The sequence below is a fragment of the Schistocerca piceifrons genome, chromosome 2, assembly GCF_021461385.2.
Source record: "Schistocerca piceifrons isolate TAMUIC-IGC-003096 chromosome 2, iqSchPice1.1, whole genome shotgun sequence".
NCBI classification, from domain to species: Eukaryota; Metazoa; Arthropoda; class Insecta; order Orthoptera; family Acrididae; genus Schistocerca; species Schistocerca piceifrons.
In genome coordinates this window covers 238,522,917-238,547,026 of record NC_060139.1, presented here as the reverse complement: position 1 = coordinate 238,547,026, position 24,110 = coordinate 238,522,917, and the positions used below count along the sequence as shown (strand labels likewise).

Here is a 24,110-nt window from a genome sequence, read left to right as displayed (position 1 = left end):
GGTCCCCTCCCTCCTTCCAAGGGCTTTTGATATATCCTGTCCGTTATTGATAGGGTCACTAGATGGGTCGAGGCAGTCCCTTTGGAAGATATTTCGGCTGAGTCTGTGGCTCGGGCCTTCATTGCCACTTGGATTTCCCGATTCGGAAGCCCTACCTCACTGACCACCGACCAAGGTAGGCAGTTTGAATCACAGCTGTTCGCCTCCCTCTGTTCATACTGTGGCGTCGCAAAGTTTCACACAACTGCTTATCACCCCCAGGCCAATGGACTTGTGGAACACTGGCACCGCACGCTTAAGGCCGCACTTATGTGCCACGGTGGCCAGTGGTCTGAATCTCTCCCCTGGGTTTTGCTAGGCCTCCGCACCGCATACAAAGAGGACTTGCAAGCCTCCCTTGCCGAGATCCTTTACGGGGAGCCTCTAGTTTTACCAGCCGAATTCGTTGAGGATACACCGCTACCAAGCTCTTCCGAGCTCCCAGCACTCGTCGAGAGCATCCGAGGGCACATCGCGCTCATCAAACCTCCCTTGCCATCTGCCCACTGTAGGCCTCGTGTGTTCGTGCATAAGGAACTGGCCACATGTGAATTTATCATGTTACGTGACGACACAGTACGGACAACCCTGCAGCCTCCCTACACTGGTCCGTTTAAAGTCCTGTCCCGAGGCCCTTCCACATTGTCAATACTTAACAATGGCAAACAAGTAACTGTTTCACTCCACCGGGTGAAACCTGCGTGGACCTTGCAAGAGCACTCTGCAAGTGACACCGATGTACACGACGCCTGCCCTCCTTCCCAGGAACCCCATCATGATTTGGACGGCCCACCACCCCTCCCCCCCTTCCTCCCCCCTTGCAGCCTACATCACGGGCTGGACGACCTGTGGTTCCACCCCGTTGGCACAGGGATTATGTCTTAGCTTCAGTCGAGCTTGCTACACCTACCCCCAAGTGTTGTGCATGTGATTTCACCAGGGACAAGTGCTTTTGTGACCATCAAGTGCCCCACCCCCACTGGGCCGGCACAGGACTTGGCGCACCACCGTGCTCTGCACTGCAAGGGGGGGGGGGGGGGGCTCTGTGGCGACTATCGACTCTACGAGTGAGATATCTCCGCCATAGCAGGCTCTCTGACCCATGTGGACTTATTGTGCGCCGCCATATTGCTTCCCATTCTGTTGTGTACTGCCGACTGTATAAGACGTTGTAAATATTCTCGCATAATAAAGTTGTATTAGCGCATGTTAGTGTGTTATTTAATGATCGCCGCCGCTCCGCACATCAGGAATAACCACAAAATCAACACTCATCGACAAGTGACAAACAGCATATTGACATCAAAACAGAAACATTTCACATTCTCTCCATATTTTCACATGGTGGCAGAAAATGGAACTATTATTTTTTCAGCAGGAATTAATGAACATACCTATGGTGTTTCAGTATCCTGTGACGTATGCAGCCCACACTGCAACTCTTGGAACACTGTCAGTTTAATTATAACCGGCCAATATATCAATGTCTGCTATAATGAGGGTTAAATGTATTATACAAAGGACAAAATGACTGGCTTCCAAATGATCATATTGATAGGCGACTACAGATCTCTGCTTGTACATGAACAGCTAGCGAATCCCAGGTTCTGATTCAGAAGCACTTAACTTTGGGCTGCATACAATCTCTATGGAGTCTGGCAGACAAGAGTACCTTGGCAGCCTCTGCTGCCATATACAGGTTCATAAGACAAGTGAACTGAAGGATTTCAGGTAATGGTGCAGGTCATGGAGGAAGTTCATTTACATCCATACCTCCACATTTCCATGCAAACTAGAGCAAAATAGACAATACCCACGAAATCAGAAACCAAAATACTTCTACTACTTTTCATTTAAGTAGAATAAATTGTACAACTCTTAAGATTTAAAGACAGGTCAGTGGTCAATGGAACTGGAAGAGGAATACATAAGATAAAATGAGTTATCAGAAAACCAGTGAAGAAAATGAAGGCAAAATAGAGTTAAATGCAACAAATGAATGAAGATAATGAGACTATTCAGGGCATTAAATAAAAAAAGTCACCATGATTTCAGGATCAAAGAGGTAGTTACGTAGAGGAATAGATAGATGGATAGATAGATAGATAGACTTGAGAGAATGAGGCAAAAATACATAATTTAAGTATGAGATTACTTTGAAACTAGGATAGTATGTCAGTGTGATGGGCTTGATGGAACTTTCTGTTGGGTTTCATTCATCATTCTGATATATGCTTGCTTGCATTACAGTGAGCTATTGCAAAATGAGCCATTTCTTTATTACTTATTCTTTATTTGCTTCACTTCCTTGTTCATAATTTCTACCAAGAATGGTTCTGTAGCTTACTTTTTTTTATTTGTACATATGATTTTTTTCTCATAACGTATTGAACATATATATTTACCTCAATCTTTCCTTTATGTCACCAGCTGTAGAATTTGAAATTTTTCTCACATCTCCCCAAAATGCATATATATTGTAGAGATGTAGTGTACTGTAAAACTTTTCAGTGTCTAAGTCATTTAATATCTGAAGAATGCTTTTGTCTGATCCATGTTCCTTGCACAAGTTAAAAGCACTCTGCCAATCTGTAGGTGGTATTATGTTCACACAATATCGTGAACTGGGGCTCTCCGCTGAAAAGACTGCAAGAAATGTTTTACATTTAAACTGAATTATTGTAATATGTGAATATGCATATAAAAATTAACAATTTTTCTCTGATTAACAACTAATTTGATATAGTTCATACACACTGCAAATATTTATAAGAATTTATTTTAAACACTTACCATGCCAATACAAAATTCAGTGGCTTTTGCAAAAGATTTAAGATCTTTTGCTGTGTTTGGCTGAAGAAAATGACTTAAATTGTAATTGATGTAAAGTTCTTACACATATCACACACTCTTAACTAACAATTTTGAATGTAGTAAATTAAACTCATTGAGAGACAACACTTACCTTCACTAAGCACAGCTCTCAATCAAAATAATACATTCAGGGTGTTACAAAAAGGTACAGCCAAACTTTCAGGAAACATTCCTCACACACAAATAAAGAAAAGATGTTATGTGGACATGTGTCCGGAAATGCTTAATTTCCATGTTAGAGCTCATTTTAGTTTCGTCAGTATGTACTGTACTTCCTCGATTCACCGCCAGTTGGCCCAATTGAAGGAAGGTAATGTTGACTTCGGTGCTTGTGTTGACATGCGATTTATTGCTCTACAGTACTAGCATCAAGCACATCAGTACGTAGCATCAACAGGTTAGTGTTCATCACGAACGTGGTTTTGCAGTCAGTGCAATGTTTACAAATGCAGAGTTGTCAGATGCCCATTTGATGTATGGATTAGCATGGGGCAATAGCCGTGGCGCGGTACATTTGTATCAAGACAGATTTCCAGAACGAAGGTGTCCCGACGGAAGACGTTCGAAGCAATTGATCGGCGTCCTAGGGAGCACGGAACATTCCAGCCTATGACTCACGACTGGGGAAGACCTAGAATGATGAGGACACCTGCAATGGCCAAGGCAATTCTTTGTGCAGTTTACGATAACCCTAATGTCAGCGTCAGAGAGGTTGCTGCTGTACAAGGTAACGTTGACCACGTCACTGTATGGAGAGTGCTACAGGAGAACCAGTTGTTTCCATACCATGTACAGTGTGTGCACGCACTATCAGTAGCTAATTGGCCTCCACGGGTACACTTCTGTGAATGGTTCATCCAACAATGTGTCAATCCTCATTTCAGTGCAAATGTTCTCTTTATGGATGAGGCTTCATTCCAACGTGATCAAATTGTAAATTTTCACAATCAACATGTGTGGGCTGACGAGAATCCACACGCAATTGTGCAATATTGTCATCAACACAGATTTTCTGTGAACGTTTGGGCAGGCATTGTTGGTGATGTCTTGATTGGCCCCATGTTCTTCCACCTACGCTCAGTGGAGCATGCTATCATGATTTCATATGGGATACTCTACCTGTGCTGCTAGAACATGTGCCTTTACAAGAACTACACAACATGTGGTTCAGACATGATGGAGCTCCTGCACATTTCAGTCGAAGTGTTCGTACGCTTCTCAACAACAGATTCGGTGACCGATGGATTGGTAGATGCGGACCAATTCCATGGCCTCCACGCTCTCCTGACCTCAACCCTCTTGACTTTCATTTATGGGGGCATTTGAAAGCTCTTGTCTACACAACACCGATACCAAATGTGGAGACTCTTCATGCTTGTATTGTGGACGGCTGTGATACAATACGCCATTCTCCAGGGCTGCATCAGCACATCAGGGATTCCATGTGACGGAGGGTGGCTCTGAGCACTATGGGACTTAACATCTATGGTCATCAGTCCCCTAGAACTTAGAACTACTTAAACCTAACTAACCTAAGGACATCACACAACACCCAGTCATCACGAGACATAGAAAATCCCTGACCTCACTGGGAATCGAACCCGGGCGTGGGAAGCGAGAACGCTACCGCACAACCACGAGCTGCGGACACGCGATGGAGGGTGGATGCATGTATCCTCGCTAACGGAGGACATTTTGAACATTTCCTGTAACAAAGTGTTTGAAGTCACACTGGTACGTTCTGTTGCTGTGTGTTTCCATTCCATAATTAATGTGATTTGACGAGAAGTAATAAAATGAGCTCTAACATGGAAAGTAAGTGTTTCCGGACACATGTCCACATAACATATTTTCTTTCTTTGTGTGTGAGGAATGTTTCCTGAAAGTTTGGCCGTACCTTTTTGTAACACCCTGTATAAAAATAAATAATGACTGTAACATATTTATGAGAAAAATAGATTTTTTCTTCAGGAATTGTATGAGTTTCTGTGGGAGCAGATCACTAGGAAGCCAAGATAAGAGGGTCCAACTTGTTGGAAAGGCAGTGGGTGGTGTAGTTATGTCTCTTTATTTGTATGGCTTTGTGCATTGGACTTCACCATTATCATGTTTCTTTTCTCCTCTCACAACTAATTACTATGGAAATAATATATATACTGTACATAAAATTTGACACTACTCTTGCACAGCTACAGGGTTTGGACAAAAATATGGAAACACCAAAAACACATCATATTACTGTGTCTAAAATAGTATAAGAGACATGTTTACATTCAAAACAGATTCCAGTCATCTTGAGAAATAATGTTGTTGTCATACTTTGCATATTTCCATTCTGTTCTCTCCTATGGCATAATCTTCTGGGGAAATGCTGCAGGTGTTGAAAAAGTCTTCAGAATACAAAAATGAGCAGTGAGGCTAATATGTGGGGTCCCTATTGGGACATCTTGCAGAGGTCTCTTCAAATCTCTCAGGATACTTACCATCACAGGTCAGTATATATACTCACTGATGTTATTTGTAGCCAACAACAGGGAACGGTTTCAGAAAAATTGTGACATCCACAACCATGACTCAAGACAGGTGAAAAATTTTCATCAAGGCTCTGCATCTCTCACTAAAGTACATAGGGGAGTTACTGAGTCAGGTATTAAGGTCTTCAATAAGCTCCCCATCAATATAAAAAAGGAAATAAATAATGTACAGGTTTTCAAAAGGAAGCTAAAATTATTTCACATTGAACAAACTTTCTATAAAATGAATGAATACTTAGAGTTATGATGTACAAGAGTGGGGGAAACTGCCTAAGAAAAGCACTCCCTTAAAGAAAAAGTGTGGTGCTGTTACTTGTAGTTTAACTGAAATTGTGGTGATAAAATGTAAATTTATCTGTTTCATTATGAGAAAATGTGAACTCCCATGTATCCCACTCTCTTGAGCATTCACTTAAGCCTCTTCTTAAGGAATGCAGTTAAAACTTGTATTCATTCAAACCATGACCACGAAGAAAATTTACTTCCTTATATATGTCAGTAGCATAAAAATATGCACTGTCACTTACTCTACTATTTTAAACAATCACTTAAACTGTTTTTGGCATAATGCAGGCTTTAATACTGCATGCAAGTAATTGTTCTTGTAAAATAAACCAATGTCTGTGCAATGTGATGTATAAATGTTAATGTACTACTGTAATTGCATCAATTGACTTGTCCTATATTACTTGTACACTGGCTGTATAATATGTAATCAACAGGACCAAATAAATAATAAAAAAAAAGAAATGTATACAGTCAGGTACTGTATGGTTTTCAAGGCAATTTTATACCATTCTTTTTGCAAAATGATGCCAAGTTCAGGTGACAATGATGAAGGAGGTGGATAGCCATCATGCACCCTTCACTCCAAAGTAGACTACAAAGGATGTTGAGATACAGTGACTATGATGGCCAAGGGAGATGTGGAAATTCATCCTTGTGCTCACAAAACCAGTCCTGGATGATACAAGCCGTGGGAACAGGGGTCTGGTTGTCTTGGAACACAGCATCATCATTGGGGAACCTTGGCAGTAATGCCACGTTTCAGAGTAACCATGGGGCTCATGGGATACCATCGTAGCTGATCCCCTGCCACATTTCATACTTGGACGCAAACTAGGCTGCTAGTTGGAAACAGTGAGAAACAAGAATTATCCAACCAAAAGACTTTGTTCTATTGCTCCACAATCCAAGTTTTATGGCTCTGGCATGGGCATTTGCATCACTGATGAATGGTTTTGGAATTCCAGCTCACCCTGTGATTCCCAGATTATGGAGTTCCATTCACATTGTTTTGGTGCAGACAGGATTCAGACATTCATTTCTGCAATTCTGTCATGATTACTCAACACACACTTTCACCCACATTGTTACTTAGCAGCTGATATTTTCCAAATTTCCCTGTGTGCAGTATAAATCTTCGATACAATGCTTCCACTTTGACTCCCTTGGTTATGGAAGAAGCCACTATATGAGTATCAACAATTTGCCTATGTTTGAGCTCACTTAGCTCCAACATAAAGCACTAACAACTGCACTAAACACTGTTCTAACAATTACTGACATTTGCAATGTATTTAAGATACTGCACAGGTGCCATTCGTTGTCAGATATGACAGTACAATCTACAGGCTTGCCAGGCATCTGCATTTACGAGTATGTTCAAACACGCATTTCTCATGGTGTTTCCATATTCTTAGAAAAAAATTTCTTTTATTTCTGTCTATGATCAGAAAATTGTTAGGTCCTTGGACTAAAATTTATGGTCAGCAATGATCTGCAGAAAACCATGGAAGAAACATAAATATGACTGGTGGATTGTCTACAGCCTAATACAATAAAATAGGCCATAATGAAAATTATTACTGAAATAAATGTGGAAAACATGCACTTCAAATGTGACTACACATACCTGTTTCCATATTTTTGTCCAACCCATGTGTATTACATATGGAAAGCAGGTAATATCATTTACCATTCTGTTTGCATTCTGACTACTTCTCCTCTCATCTACTACCCTGCCTGTTGAGACATCTAACTATTTTCACTGATCACAAATTGTTTTGTTTTGTACCACCTTGATCACATGCTTAGTTAGTTTGTGTATTACACACAGACACACTATGTCAAAAAAAAAAAAAAAAAAAAAAAAAAAAAAAAAAAAAAAAAAAAAAAAAAAAAAAAAAGCAAGCGGAAAAGATTGGTATGTTGTGTGGGAAGCTAAACTGATCAGTTTTAAGGGTGGGATGCAACTCTTTAGTCATCTATACTGTGGATGAATAATGACCTGAGCTTAATAACATTCCTGCACATGTGCTACATTCCTCCATATAGCCCTAATGTGCATCCTACTGTGAACCTTGTGCGATCTGCCAGTACAGTAATGTTTTTGACTGCAATATGACACATACTAGTACACAGCTGCAGAAATGACTGACATGTTGCTTGCATACAGCAAAGCAGATTGAAATCGGAGAACTGCTGAAAGATTGTATGTAGAATGTTTTCCAACTAGACTTACCACACATCATTCCTCATTCATGGCCATTAAAAGACAACTCAGAGAAGCTGGAAAGTTGCACATGCATATTTTCTGTCTGGGGTGTGTCCATTTTACAGTAAAGTAGTAACACTTTGTGCCTGATACCATCCACAGTCTATTGTTTGTCCATTGTTAGGTGCTGAAATGTGTTGTGGGTCCTCCAGACTCAGCTCAAACACTACATTTGGAGAGGGATGTGCTGACGATTTTCAAAATGGATCCAGACACCAGCACTCGTCATGTGGCACAAGTGCTGCACGCGGACAAAAATGCTGTGTGGCGTGTTGTCCATGAGCACAGGCTCCATCCATAGCATCTGCAGAAAGTCCAGGCATTACAGGAGGAGGACTACCCATGATGAGTACAGTTTGAGCAGTGGTATTTACAACAGTGCATACTCCAGCCACAATTCTCAAGCTTGGTGCTATTCACAGATGAAGGCATGTTACGAAAGATGGCATAAATAAAACTGTACAACACGCATATTCAGGCAGACAAAAATATGCATGCACAGGTGATTCAAAATCATTCACACAGGGTCAATATTATCATGTGGATAACTGGAGACCATATCACTGGGTCATAGCTTCCGTCAAACAGACGAAGAGGACGAATCTATCTCACATACACTCCTGGAAATTGAAATAAGAACACTGTGAATTCATTGTCCCAGGAAGGGGAAACTTTATTGACACATTCCTGGGGTCAGATACATCACATGATCACACTGACAGAACCACAGGCACATAGACACAGGCAACAGAGCATGCACAATGTCGGCACTAGTACAGTGTATATCCACCTTTCGCAGCAATGCAGGCTGCTATTCTCCCATGGAGACGATCGTAGAGATGCTGCATGTAGTCCTGTGGAACGGCTTGCCATGCCATTTCCACCTGGCGCCTCAGTTGGACCAGCGTTCGTGCTGGACGTGCAGACCACGTGAGACGACGCTTCATCCAATCCCAAACATGCTCAATGGGGGACAGATCCGGAGATCTTGCTGGCCAGGGTAGCTGACTTACACCTTCTAGAGCACGTTGGGTGGCATGGGATACATGCGGACGTGCATTGTCCTGTTGGAACAGCAAGTTCCCTTGCCGGTCTAGGAATGGTAGAATGATGGGTTCGATGACGGTTTGGATGTACCGTGCACTATTCAGTGTCCCCTCGACGATCACCAGTGGTGTACGGCCAGTGTAGGAGATCGCTCCCCACACCATGATGCCGGGTGTTGGCCCTGTGTGCCTCGGTCGTATGCAGTCCTGATTGTGGCGCTCACCTGCACGGCGCCAAACACGCATACGACCATCATTGGCACCAAGGCAGAAGCGACTCTCATCGCTGAAGACGACACGTCTCCAGTCGTCCCTCCATTCACGCCTGTCGCGACACCACTGGAGGCGGGCTGCACGATGTTGGGGCGTGAGCGGAAGACGGCCTAATGGTGTGCGGGACCGTAGCCCAGCTTCATGGAGACGGTTGCGAATGGTCCTCGCCGATACCCCAGGAGCAACAGTGTCCCTAATTTGCTGGGAAGTGGCGGTGCGGTCCCCTACGGTACTGCGTAGGATCCTACGGTCTTGGCGTGCATCCGTGCGTCGCTGCGGTCCGGTCCCAGGTCGACGGGCACGTGCACCTTCCGCCGACCACTGGCGACAACATCGATGTACTGTGGAGACCTCACATCCCACGTGTTGAGCAATTCGGCGGTACGTCCACCCGGCCTCCCGCATGCCCACTATACGCCCTCGCTCAAAGTCCGTCAACTGCACATACGGTTCACGTCCACGCTGTCGCGGCATGCTACCAGTGTTAAAGACTGCGATGGAGCTCCGTATGCCACGGCAAACTGGCTGACACTGACGGCGGCGGTGCACAAATGCTGCGCAGCTAGCGCCATTCGACGGCCAACACCGCGGTTCCTGGTGTGTCCGCTGTGCCGTGCGTGTGATCATTGCTTGTACAGCCCTCTCGCATTGTCCGGAGCAAGTATGGTGGGTCTGACACACCGGTGTCAATGTGTTCTTTTTTCCATTTCCAGGAGTGTATATCAGAGATGTTTTGCCTGCCCTATTGTCATGTTTGGATGGAATGCAGATGCAATATGGAGATCCAGCACACTTTAATGTCAATATACAGAATCACTTCAACTTTGCAATTAATGGATTAGTGGGGGGGGACAGTTTCATGGTCCGCATAGTTGCCAGGTCTGACACCTCTTGGCTATTTTCTATGGTGTAGTATGAAGAGTATGGTGTATGGCACATCTTTAGTCAGCAGAGGACTCTATTGCTTGAGTCCACAGAGCAACTGAAATATTGGCTCATGTGCATGAGGCTCATAACCACCAATGTAGGCCCTATGTTGATGTAGAAGGTACACAGTACAAAGCCTATTTGTAATGCAGACAGTGTGATGAGCTAGGTTTACTGAAATAATGTGCAACACACACATATTTCAGGCTTTGACACTCTCCAGTGTCCAAGCTGTGCATTTCTGAATATGGGTTCCTTGTTGAAAAGTGATTAGTGAGCCTTCCCAAAAAAAGAACATACAATTATAGTCAGTGTTTTTTGTGACATACTGTGTGTGTGTGTGTGTGTGTGTGTGTGTGTGTGTGTGTGTGTGTGTGTTTTTCAATGCTCTTTTTGACCAAACAAAATTACTGTGCATAGCCATATGCATAATAGAGGTAAAGGTAAACATGCATTCTCAGGACATTTTGGTAGAGTGCACTGTGTCTCCAATTGTAAAAAGGACAAGATGGTCTGTGTACACCCTTCTAAGTGTCATAATGGCCCAAACTCTCATTTCAACCTTAGACTGTGTGAGCATTCTTACTTTGCAGGAAGAAGGGCTGTCACCAAAAAATGTTGCCGATCAAAATGTTGTACAACACAGCAATGGTGTGAGCTTTCCCAAAAACATACTAATTATAGTCAGTGTTTTTTGGGACATCCTGTGTGTGTGTTTTTCAATATTCTTTTTGGCCAAACAAAATCACTGTGCACAACCATCTGTATGATAATGGTAAAGGTAAACATGCATTCTCAGTATAGTTTGTTTGAGTTCACTGTGCCTCCAATCGTGAACGGGACAAGATGGTTTACGTATACTCTTCCAAGCTTCAACATGTCCCAAAATCTCATTTCAACCTTAGACCATATGAGCATTGTTACTTTGCAGGAAGAAGGGTTGTCACCACATAACGTTGCCTATCAAAATGTACACCACAGCAATGTCATTTGAACATTCAACCACTATCATGAGATCTACCTTGTAGTGACTGCCCATGGTCAACAACTCAACCTGATGACTGCTACGTACAAATTATGGCTCTTAGGTACCCTGATGAGAAACAATTTAATGTGGACTTTCGTTTATGCATTTCTTTTGGAGGGAGGGGGGGGGAGGCAGAATGTAACCATCTCCACATGATAAATTTGCCCTTTACGTTGTTATTGTTGTGGTCTTCAGTCCTGAGACTGGTTTGATGCAGCTCTCCGTCTCCCTCTATGATTTTTACCCTCCACACTGCCCTCCAATGCTAAATTTGTGATCCCTTGATGCCTCAGAATATGTCCTACCAACTGGTCCCTTCTTCTTGTCAAGTTGTGCCATAAACTCCTCTTCTCCCCAATTCTAGTCAATACCTCCCCATTAATTATGTGATCTATCCATCTAATCTTCAGCATTCTTCTGTACACCTCATTTTGAAAGCTTCTATTCTCTTCTTGTCTAAACTATTTATTGTCCATGTTTCACTTCCATACATGGCTACACTCCATAAAAATACTTTCAGAAACGACTTCCTAACACTTAAATCAATACTCGATGTTAACAAATTCCTCTTCTTCAGAAATGCTTTCCTTGCCATTGCCAGTCTACATTTTATATCCTCTGTTCTTCGACCACATCAGTTATTTTGCTCCCCAAATAGCAAAACTCCTTTACTACTTTAAGTGTCTCAGTTCCCAATCTAATTCCCTCAGCATCACCTGACTTAATTCAACTACATTCCATTATCCTCGTTTTGCTTTTGTTGACATTCATCTTATATCCTCCTTTCAAGACACTGTCCATTCCATTCAACTGCTCTTCCAGATCCTTTGCTGTCTCTGACAGACTTACAATGTCATCGGTGAACCTCAAAGTTTTTATTCCTTCTCCCTGGATTTTAATACCTACACTGAATTTTTCTTTTGTTTCCTTTACTACTTGCTCAATATACAGATTGAATAACATCGGGGATAGGCTACAACCCTATCTCACGCCCTTCCCAGACACTACTTCCCTTTCATGCCCCTCGACTCTTATAACTGCCATCTGCTTTCTGTACAAATTGTAAATAGCCTTTCGCTCCCTGTATTTTACCCCTGCCACCTTTAGAATTTGAAAGAAAGTATTCCAGTCAAAATTGTTAAAAGCTTTTTCTAAGTCTACAAATGCTAGAAATGTAGGTTTGCCTTTCCTTAATCTTTCTTCTAAGATAAGTCATAAGGTCAGTATTGGCTCACGTGTTCCAATATTTCTACGGAATCCAAACTGATCTTCCCCGAGCTCAGCTTCTACCAGTTTTTCCATTTGTCTGTAAAGAATTCGTGTTAGTATTTTGCAGCTGTGACTTATTAAACTGATAGTTCAGTAATTTTCACATCTGTCAACACCTGCTTTCTTTGGGATTGTAATTATTATATTCTTCTTGAAGTCTGAGGGTATTTCACCTGTCTCATACATCTTGCTCACCAGATGGTAGAGTTTTGTCAGGACTGGCTCTCCCAAGGCTGTCAGTAGTTCTAATGGAATGTTGTCTACTCCTAGGGCCTTGTTTCGACTAAGGTCTTTCAGTGCTCTGTCAAACTCTTCACGCAGTATCATATGTCCCATTTCATCTTCATCTACATCCTCTTCCATTTCCATAATATTGTCCTCAAGTACATCACCCTTGTATAGACCCTCTATATACTCCTTCCACCTTTCTGCTTTCCCTTCTTTGCTTAGAACTGTGTTTCCATCTGAGCTCCTGATATGCATACAAGTGGTTCTCTTTTCTCCAAAGGTCTCTTTAATTTTCTTTTATGCAGTATCTATATTACCCCTAGTGAGATAAGCCTCTACATGCTTACATTTGTCCTCTAGCCATCCCTGCTTAGCCATTTTGCACTTCCTGTCAATCTCATTTTTGAGACGTTTGTATTCCTTTTTGCCTGCTTCATTTACTGCATTTTTATATTTTCTCCTTTCATCAATTAAATTCAATACCCAAGGAGTTCTACTAGCCCTCGTCTTTTTACCTACTTGATCCTCTGCTGCCTTCACTACTTCATCCCTCAGAGCTACCCATTCTTCTTCTACTGTATTTCTTTCCCCCATTCCTGTCAATTGTTCCCTTAAGCTCTCCCTGAAACTCTGTACAACCTCTGGTTTAGTCAGTTTATCCAGGTCCCATATCCTTAAATTCCCACGTTTTTGCAGTTTCTTCAGTTTTAATCTACAGTTCATAACCAATAGATTGTGGTCAGAGTCCACATCTGCACCTGGAAATGTCTTACAATTTAAAACCTGGTTCCTAAATCTCTGTCTTACCATTATATAATCTGTCTGGTACCTTCTAGTATCTCCAGGAATCTTCCATCTATACAACCTTCTTTTATGATTCTTGAACCAAGTGTTAGCTATGATTAAGTTATGCTCTATGCAGAATTCTACCCTATGGCTTCCCTCTTTCATTTCTTACCCCCAATCCATATTCTCCTACTATGTTTCCTTCCCTCCCTTTTCTTACTCTCAAATTCCAGTCACTCATGACTATTAAATTTTCATCTCCCTTCACTACCTGAATAATTTCTTTTATCTCATCATACATTTCATCAATTTCTTCATCATCTGCAGAGCTAGTTGGCATATAAACTTGTACTACTGTAGTAGGCATGGACTTCATGTCTATCTTGACCACAATAATGCATTCACTATGCTGTTTGTAGTAGCTTACCCACACTCCTATTTTTTTTATTCATTATTAAACCTACTCCTGCATTACCCCTATTTGATTTTGTATTTATAACACTGTATTCACCTGACCAAAAGTCTTGTTACTTTAAGTGTCCACTATAAATAACAATAAAGACCCTCCCAGAATTGTTAAAGGTTGATAAAGAGGGCAAGGGAACACCTGGTATGGGATCAGGATCAATGATATTGTTTTCTCTTCATTAATGAGTGCAGGATTTTTCTGGTGTCTGGGTATCACTGTAGAAGAGTGTAAAGGTAGCCAGATACCAATGAGCCTCTCAGACCTGCTGTCTCATAAAGATCCCAAGGAGATGGGTCAGTCATATTTTTGTCTGGTACCATGTGTGGTTGTCAAGTACCTCTCATCACTACTGAGTGTAATTTGAGGGCTGTGCAGCATTGGAACAGGATCCTGGAATATATTTTCTGGCCCTACAGTCAACATTTTGCAGATGGGTTTGTATTTCAAGATGATACTCCTCAAGTGCACTGTGTCCACCTTGTGAACACCTTCCTTCAGGGGGTAGGGATCAATCGAACAAAAAGAAAGGAATGAAGATCAGAGTTTAATGTCCTGTCAACAATTAGGTCATAAGTGACAGAGCATAAACTCAGATTATGAAAGGATGGAAAAGGAAACTGGCCATACCCTTTTCAAGGGAAACATCCTGGCATTTGCTTGGAGTGGTTTAGGGAAATCATGGAAAATCTAAATCTGAATGGCTGGACAGGGACTTGCACTGTTGTTCTCCCGAATGTGAGTCCAGTGTGCTAACCACTGTGGCATCTTGCTTCACAAACAGAACGGTCTGTGATACCTGCTGACATGCAAACTGTTGAATATCTGTTACTATAGGTTATCCATCTTGAGCTAACTGCAGTCTAATTTAAAAAAAAATTACACTAGATGCATTTTGCTTTTATTTACAAAGCAACTTTATTTATTTATTTTCTGTCCATATAACAAAAGTTTTCAGACATTGTCAAGAAGATTTAGATTACATTACACATATACAGTAAAATTTTTACAGTATTTCATAACAAAATATGGATCATAGATATGTCTGTACACATTATTTTTCAAAAGGGTACTACAAGTAGATTCCTCTATAGTGTAACACAATTTAGCTTATATTTATAATAGTACAGTACACATAATACAGTGTATAATTACATTCTTTCATATCACTGATAGATCGGAGACATTGTCTATATACACTGTTTTCCAAGATGGCACTACAACTTGAAGTCCTCTATAGAGTAACAACACTTCTCTATTAATAATTGCTTCAATCTGCTCTTAGATTTACTTTCTTGAGTTCACAGGGTAGTGCATTGTAGAAAATTGCTCCCATTCTGTGTGGGCTTTGGTCTGTTGCCTTTTTATTGGTCACAATTCTATGAAAATTTTGCCTTCCCCGTGTATCATAGTTGTGTACATTATTGTTTCTCATATTAAATTCAGGATTTTGTTTCATGAACATGACTGTCTGCAGTATATACATGGAGTACACCGTAAGAATTTTATATTTTCTAAAGAAGTCTCTACAAGGCTCTCTCTTCTTCACCTTGGCTACCATTCTTACTGCCTTTTTTTGTAATCTAAAAAGTCTATCTATATGAACTGCTGATGCCCCACCCCATATCTCAATACCATACTGAAGGTGCACGTGAATTAACCCAAAGTATATTTGCCTTAAAGTATCATGGTCCAAGAAGGCTGAGACCCGTTTCAGTAGATACACATTTCTACTGATTTTCTTGCAAATACTATCTACATGGTCTTTCCATGATAGGTGTTCATCAACAATGATGCCCAAAAATTTATGTGAATTTGCATATGCAAGACCCAATGGGGATGTAAATACAGTATCAGTTATGGCAGCATTATAACTGTGGATGAACTTCATTATTACCATTTTGTCTTTATTTACAAGAAGCTTGTTTGCTGTAAGGTATGCGGACAGAGTATTGAAACTGATCTCGGTACTGTTAGCTACAGACTGCATATCACTGCCACAGCTGATGAAGGATATGTCATCGGCGTAGCTTACAACCACGCAATTTTGGGGTTCAAATAAGTTATTTACAAATAAAAGGAACAGAAAAGGCCCTAGTATGCTTCCTTGAGGCATGCCACATTGAAGTGACCTGAAGTTTGATTTGGTTGTTAGGAGCTGCTCATTATTTTGACAAGTTAGCTTTACACACTGTTTCCTGTCTTTCAAATAGGAGGTAAGTGGTTTCAAGGCTAGTCCTCTCAACCCATACTCTTCTAGCTTACACAGAAGAATGGTATGATTCACAGTATCAAAGGCTTTACTCATATCTAGGAAAGTGCCTATTACCTTGTCACTTTTGTCCAGCTTATTTAATATTTCATGTACAAAAGATGCTACTGCTATTGCAGTAGATCTCCCTTTTCTAAATCCATGTTGTAGGTTGTTTAACCCTGCTGTTCTGTTCACTTTTACTTGACATATATACTGTTCGGGTCAATATGACCCGACATATCAAAATGCTTTAGAAACATAAATTTTGGTACAGTTTTAGCTATCGACATTGTTGTTCTATTCCAGTACCTTGTTAGTAATAATAATAATAATAATAATAATAATAATAATGGTAATAATAATAATAATAACAATGCATACAACTTTATTGAGGGATATTTTTCATTTAAATATGCACATAAATTTGAAACAACAGACAGTTTCCATTACAGGCATTCAACTTAGAAAGCACTACAGTTTTTCCATACTTCTATTCTTATTGTTGACAGTTTAGACGTAAGTATTGACATTTTCTAACAACAGACAGTTGTCATTACAGATATTCATCTTAGAGCACACTACAGTACAGAACACACTACAGTTTTTTTATTACATTCCAACATAGAAAGCACTACAACTTTAGAATCCTCTCTTCTTACTGATTGTAGTTTAGGCACAAGTATTCACATAAATTTGAAACAACAGAATTTTCAATACAATCATCTTATAAAATACTACAGTTCTTTTCTTACTGCTTGCACTGTGGACACAAGTAGGTTACATGTTTCTTGCAAATATGTTTACTACATTTTCCACACACCATGTTTGTTTTATTGTCATTACTTGATGGACAGAACTTACAGCGTGCACGTTTTGTAGATTTTCTTGTTGTTACCGATTCTGACACACCACCCACATCATTCGGGTTTTGGATGCTTGTGACCATTCTCAAAGAATCTTCTGTTCTTGGGAAATGCGTTCTTGATGCAATATGTTCTTTTATCAGTGACTTTCCAAGTTCCTCCAAGAATATTCTCCTTCTAGTCAATTTGCTTGCATTCCAATTAGGGTCAACCGAAATCCACAAAACGTATGCATTATAAGCAGAAACATCAAGAATATTGTAGAAAACTATCATTGGCCACCTATTACTTTTTCGTTTGCATGTATATGTACCTAATAACTGATCAAGCGTGTCTACAGCACCTTTGGTTGAATTATAGTCCAAAATCATTTTTGGCTTCTTATCAGCCCTGTCACTGATTTCCGCATCATGGTGGAGAGTGCTCATAAGTACAACATTCTTGTGTCTCTTAGGAATATAATTAACCACAGTAGTGTCATTTGTGAAGTAAAATGAAGAGCTGTGTACCTCCTTGTTGGTCATTTTGTGTGGAAGCTCCGGCTTATTTTTCCGTATAGTTCCCAACATAGTCAATTTCCTTTTCAGAAGCAGCTGCCCCAAATTGTACGACGTAAAAAAGTTGTCACACGTGATATTCTGACCACGTAACTCAGAAGTGAGATCAGATACCACCCTCATTCCCTGATTTCTTTCTGGTGCCGCTCCACTCACCTTTCCTGTATAAATTTGGGCTTTCAGTACGTATGAAGTTTTGCTGTCACACATGGTCCATATTTTGATCCCATATTTTGCCGGTTTACTTGGGATATACTGCTTGAATGGACAGCGACCTCTAAATGCTACTAACTGCTCGTCAACAGTAACATTTTCTCCTGGATTATACAGTTTAGGAAGGACCTCTACCCACTTCTCCCAAATACTACGAATTGCGGCAAGTTTGTCAGTACGTCGTCTTTCCTCTCTAGTAGATTTCTTGTCAAATCGCAGGACACGTGATATCTTACAGAATGTTTCATGAGACATGGTTGCTCGAAATATGTTTCGCCCAGTATCTTTATCCCACAAACTTTTTGTAGACTCCCCATGAGATCGATATACACCCGCTAGGAGTAAGAGTCCTAAGTATGCATGGAAAACAGAACCATCAATATCTGTCCACTGTTCACCATAAACTCGCTGCCCTTCAATATTTGTCATCTCTATTATTTCATTTTGAAGCGCTGTGTGAAATACTGCTTCAAATGAACATTTTACATCAGATATTCTGCTGACTGCATACCTGGTAACTCCTGGGGTACTCTTGATGATGTTCGAAGCTGGTAGGCGACCATGTTGTGCTGGTGGATGCAACTGCCATTCTATATTCCCATTTTTAGAAAGAAAAGTCTCTACACTATTTTGTATGGGCTGTGGACTGTCGTAACTGTCATCGGAACACTCGCTTTCAGATGCATTGCTGATGTGATCTTCAAACTCAGAAAGTGATCCTTCATCTGGTGAGGCATTTACTATTTCTTCCAACTCACGATCATTCAATGGTCTCATCGCCATGGTGTCACAAGTCAAACTGGGCAGAAACAAAGCATTCCAATTATTGAGAACTGCCAATTATTATTTCCTGGGGAAAGCAACAAACAAGCCCATTGTTGTGAACGCATGGAGCTTTAGGTGATTGTTGAGAGTAAGTTGGAATGATGCAGTCACTATTCCCACACAACACAACAAAAATAATTTTCGCCATTTCCAGATTTTAGAAATAAATACGAGTTACACTAAACATATTTGTGTCGGGTCATTATGACCCGAACATTACATATGCAACTATTACAGTTGAAGCCCAAACTTCTTAAACTTTTTTAAAACCTTTTAAAACACATGCTGCTCATCCATTTTCAGACAAAGTCACAAAGTTTCATAAATATATATTGGTATTTACATAATGTAAAATAACGTTCATATTCGTTTCGGGTCATATAGACCCGAACAGAACAGCAGGGTTAACAGATTGTGTTTGGTGAAATATGATTCAACTTCATTTAGTATTACTCTCTCTAACAATTTGCCTAGTTCTGAGGTTAATGATATTGGCCTGTAGTTTTTAGTGTCAGTTTTTAATCCCTTTTTATGCACTGGTATAATTTCAGTAATTTTCAAAAGGTCAGGGAATATTCCATTTCTGAGGGAGGTATTTATCAAGTGAGTCAGGGGTTTCACTAATCCATCCCTGTATTCCTTTAGCAGTTTAGGTGAAATGTCATCCCAGCCATAAGACAGTTTTGGTCGAAGTGCTGATATGATTGCTAGGACATCCCTCTCAGTAATGATGTGGATATAAAAGGACTGGCTAGATTTTCCAAGACTAAAATTTTGTGGCTTGACGTGAACTTCATTTGTACCAACTGTACTGAACTTTCGTATAAATTTCTCACACACTTCTTTTGGGTCATTTATTTCTTCACCATTTTCTTGTAATGTTATGTTACTGTGTTCATAGGAATTCTGTTTCCCACTTTCTTTATGGATTATTTTCCAGGCAGTTTTACTGATACAGCTAGAGTCCCTTATTTCAGAGGTATATTTCTGTGCTTTTAGGTTAGTCAAGGACTTTCTGTATGTTTTTCTGAGCAGTTTATATTTTGTCGAGAGATATATTGTAGTTTAGTATTTGTAAAAAGTATATAGCAATCTTTCATTTTCTCCCTCAGTTCAATAATTTCAGAAGGGAGATTCTCGGCTTTATAGTTTACAGCTTTATTTACTTTTTTTAACTAAAGGACAGGGGTTTCATTTAAAGTGTTACTGAATAACTTATAGAAATATTCCCATTTTTCATTCACTTCAGTTGCATTGTACACTGGTTCCCATTTTTCATTCCCTAGTACCATCTTAAGTTTAGAATAATTAAATTTTCTTTTATATATAACTGTATCACTTTCAGTTACATCTATGTTCCCAACATCAATTTCCATAGTAAGGGCTCTGTGATCACAAATGTAGTTTTTAAGGTGTTTACATTTACTTTCTCTTTTCCTACATTTGTGAGAACATGGTCAATACATGTCTTAGTATTTACAGTCACTCTTGTAGGTTCTGAGTTCATTTGTTTAAAGTTATAACGCTGTAATACATCCATATAGTGCAAATAGTTAACACTAAAATTTAATTAGTCTATGCTGATGTATCCAACAAGCAACAAGTGTTTTTTATACATTGCTGTCCCTTCTGTGGGTATTATGTAAACTGGATAAATATGTTCATACATTTTTGATTGTTTTAGGTTAAAAGCAGCGTTTACCTTATAAAGTTGGTCTGCAAGCTATTTACGGTGTTTCTTTATATTCTCTGCCCCTTCCCTCCTTGCTAGCAGAGGTGGGTGTCAACAGGCTTCATTCCACATATGCACTTGGCAGTTTTTGGCATTCTGCAGTATTCCCTGCACTGCACTATTTACAAATGACTTTCTTAAACTGTTTCTCATTCTGTACTGCCACAGTGTTTGTGCCTGTTCATTTGTTTTCATTCATGTTGTGAGTGTTGCCAACTTAGGAAATTATTTTTTTTTCTTTGCCAGTGGGGGAGGGAGGGGCAGGGGGAGAGGGGGTATGGAACTGGACAGTGATTATAGGACAGAATCTGGGAGGTAATGGTAGTGGTAAATGGAGCTTGTGGTTTTATGGTTACATTTAATGTTATATTAAGTGGTAAATCAGTTTAAAGAGCGTGTGATTTGCCAAGTTGATCTGATCAGTTATGGTTGTTTCTCTTCTGTTATGGTTTTTTGAGTGTGGTAGTTTTCTTGTAAGATGAGGAGGTGTTTTTTATTGTTGTTTATCCTTATGAATTCTAAGTGTTCTGCAAAGGTTGAATGGTTTGTCCTATACTTCCATGCTCTTACATGTACTTTGTATCTGGTGTCAAATGTCCTCCTGGTTTGACCTATGCATCTTCCATAACATTTATTGCTTTTCAGTTGATATATTCCTGGTTTATGATGTTGTTGTTGTGGTCTTCAGTCCTGAGACTGGTTTGATGCAGCTCTCCATGCTACTCTATCCTGTGCAAGCTTCTTCATCTCCCAGTACCTACTGCAGCCTACATCCTTCTGAATCTGCTTAGTGTACTCATCTCTTGGTCTCCCTCTACGATTTTTTCCCTCCACACTGCCCTCCAGTACTAAATTGGTGATCCCTTGATGCCTCAGAACATGCCCTACCAACTGATCCCTTCTTCTAGTCAAGGTGTGCCACAAACTCCTCTTCTCCCCAATTCTAGTCAATACCTCCTCATTAGTTATGTGATCTACCCATCTCACCTTCAGCATTCTTCTATAGCACCACATTTTGAAACCTTCTATTCTCTTCTTGTCTAAACTATTTATCGTCCATGTTTCACTTCCATACATGGCTACACTCCATACAAATACTTTCAGAAATGACTTCCTAACACTTAAATCAATACTCGATGTTAACAAATTTTTCTTCTTCAGAAACGCTTTCCTTGCCATTGCCAGTCTACATTTTATATCCTCTTTTCTTCGACCATCATCAGTTATTTTGCTCCCCAAATAGCAAAACTCCTTTACTACTTTAAGTGTCTCATTCCCTAATCTAATTCCCTCAGCATCTCCTGACTTAATTTGACTACATTCTATTATCCTCGTTTTGCTTTTGTTGATGTTCATCTTATACCCTCCTTTCAAGGCACTGTCCATTCAGTTTAACTGCTGTTACAGGTCCTTTGGTGTCTCTGGCAAAATTACAAAGTCATTGGCGAACCTCAAAGTTTTTATTTCTTCTCCATGGATTTTAATACCTACTCCGAACTTTTCTTTTGTTTCCTTTATTGCTTGCTCAATATGCAGACTGAATAACATCGGGGATAGGCTACTACCCTATCTCACTCCCTTCCCAACCACTGCTTCCCTTTCATACCCCTCGACTCTTATAACTGCCATCTGGTTTCTGTACAAATTGTAAATAGCCTTTCACTCCCTGTATTTTACCCCTGCCACCTTCAGAATTTGAAAGAGAGTATTCCAGTCAACATTGTCAAAAGCTTTCTCTAAGTCTACAAATGCTAAAAGTGTAGGTTTGCTTTTCCTTAATCTTTCTTCTAAGATAAGTCATAGGGTCAGTATTGCCTCACGTGTTCCAGCATTTCTATGGAATCCAAACTGATCTTCCCCAAGGTCGGCTTCTATCAGTTTTTCCATTCGTCTGTAAAGAATTTGCGTTAGTATTTTGCAGCTGTGACTTATTAAACTGATAGTTTGGTGTGGCTACGAAGGCTTTCCCGATGTAATAATTGATAATATTCTTCTCGGGTATGCAGCCGGATCATAACGTCTTCATGACACAATATTTCCGCGGTCCATCTGGCCGCCATCTTCAGGTGAGAGTGCTGGTGCACGAACTTGCCGGAACTGACTTCCTAGCACAAGCTGCTGTCCCTATATAGGCCAGCAGAAGACCCACAACGCGTGCGCGAGAAGGTGCCGTAACTGCCCTCTAGCGCAGTAAACATACCGCGCCGCCAGTGGTGGAAATAGGCGAAATCGAGATATCGCTGTCAAAAATTAAAAAGCTTTTTATTCCGACGATCGAAACACAGACCGTTGTTTTTTGATGTCTGATAACACCGGGTCCCAAGTCTTACTTAAAAGATAGCCCTTATCTCTATTAAGAAGATTGTCAGATAAACGAATCTCTATAGATTCTTTTAAAACACAGTCCCAATAGCGAGAAGCAGGGGCAACCATTTGTGTCTTGTCATAGAGCATTCTGTGTCCTTCGGTGAGACAGTGCCCCGCCACTGCAGACTTCTCAGGTTGAAGCAGCCGTGTGTGCCGCTGATGCTCAACACATCGGTCCTGAATGGTCCAGATTGTCTGCCCAAAATAAGCCTTCCCACAGTGGCAGGGGATCTTGTACACACCGGGCTTCCTCAAACCCAAGTCATCCTTTACAGAGCCAAGAAGTGCTCTAATCTTGGTTGGCGGACGAAAAATACTTTTGATGTGGTATCTTTTCAGAATTCTTCCTATCTTCGAGGAAATGCTCCCAGCAAAAGGCAAAAAGGCCACCGATTTGCAGGTATCTTCTGGTGGTTCAGGTGAAGGTCCATACTGGAAAGCACGACGGATCTGTTTATCTGTATAGCCATTCTGCTTGAACACAACCTTAAGATGGTCCAATTCTTGTGTCAAGCTTTCTCCATCTGAAATGGCATAAGCTCTTCTCGCCAACGTCCGCAGGACCCCCGTACGCTGGAACGATGGATGACAGCTAGACGCATGCAGGTAACGGTCCGTGTGCATAGGCTTACGATAAACACTGTGTCCCAGTGTCCCATCATCCTTTCTGTACACCAGAACATCCAGAAACGGAAGCTTCCCATCACTTTCCACCTCCATGGTAAACTTGATGCTAGGATGCAGGGAATTAAAATGATCTAGGAGGCGGTCAAGAGCTTCTCTCCCATGAGGCCACACCATAAACGTATCGTCAACGTACCTCCAAAAACAAGTTGGTTTTAAGGACGCCGTCTTCAGCGCCATGTCCTCAAAATCTTCCATAAAAAGATTGGCGACTATTGGGGACAATGGGCTCCCCATAGCCACTCCGTCAGTCTGTTCAAAATATTTGTCATTAAATAAAAAGTACGTCAACGTCAGCACGTGGCGACAAAGCCTGGTTGTTTCCTCATCCAGTTTCTCACCAATTAATTGCAAGGATTCTTCCAGAGGAACCCGGGTAAAAAGTGACACGACATCAAAGCTCACAAGTAAATCCGAGGGACTAAGAGACAAGGACTTCAATCTCTGAATAAACACCATAGAATTGGAAATGTGATGTTCGCATTTACCGATGTGAGGGCCAAGAACAGATGCTAAATACTTGGCTAGATTGTAGGTAGGAGCACCCAAATTACTCACGATCGGACGAAGCGGGACCCCTTGCTTACGA

At 40.7% G+C, this 24,110-nt stretch overlaps 1 protein-coding gene across 1 annotated transcript in view; it reads right to left on the bottom strand.

The window, feature by feature from the left end:
- The window catches only part of LOC124777887 (adhesion G-protein coupled receptor G6-like), a 206,878-nt gene that overhangs the window by 151,912 nt on the left and 30,856 nt on the right, over positions 1–24,110 (bottom strand). The window contains exon 3 of the mRNA XM_047253432.1: positions 2,445–2,685. Coding sequence (XP_047109388.1) covers positions 2,445–2,685 — 241 coding nt within the window. The remainder of the gene's footprint in view (positions 1–2,444; positions 2,686–24,110) is intronic.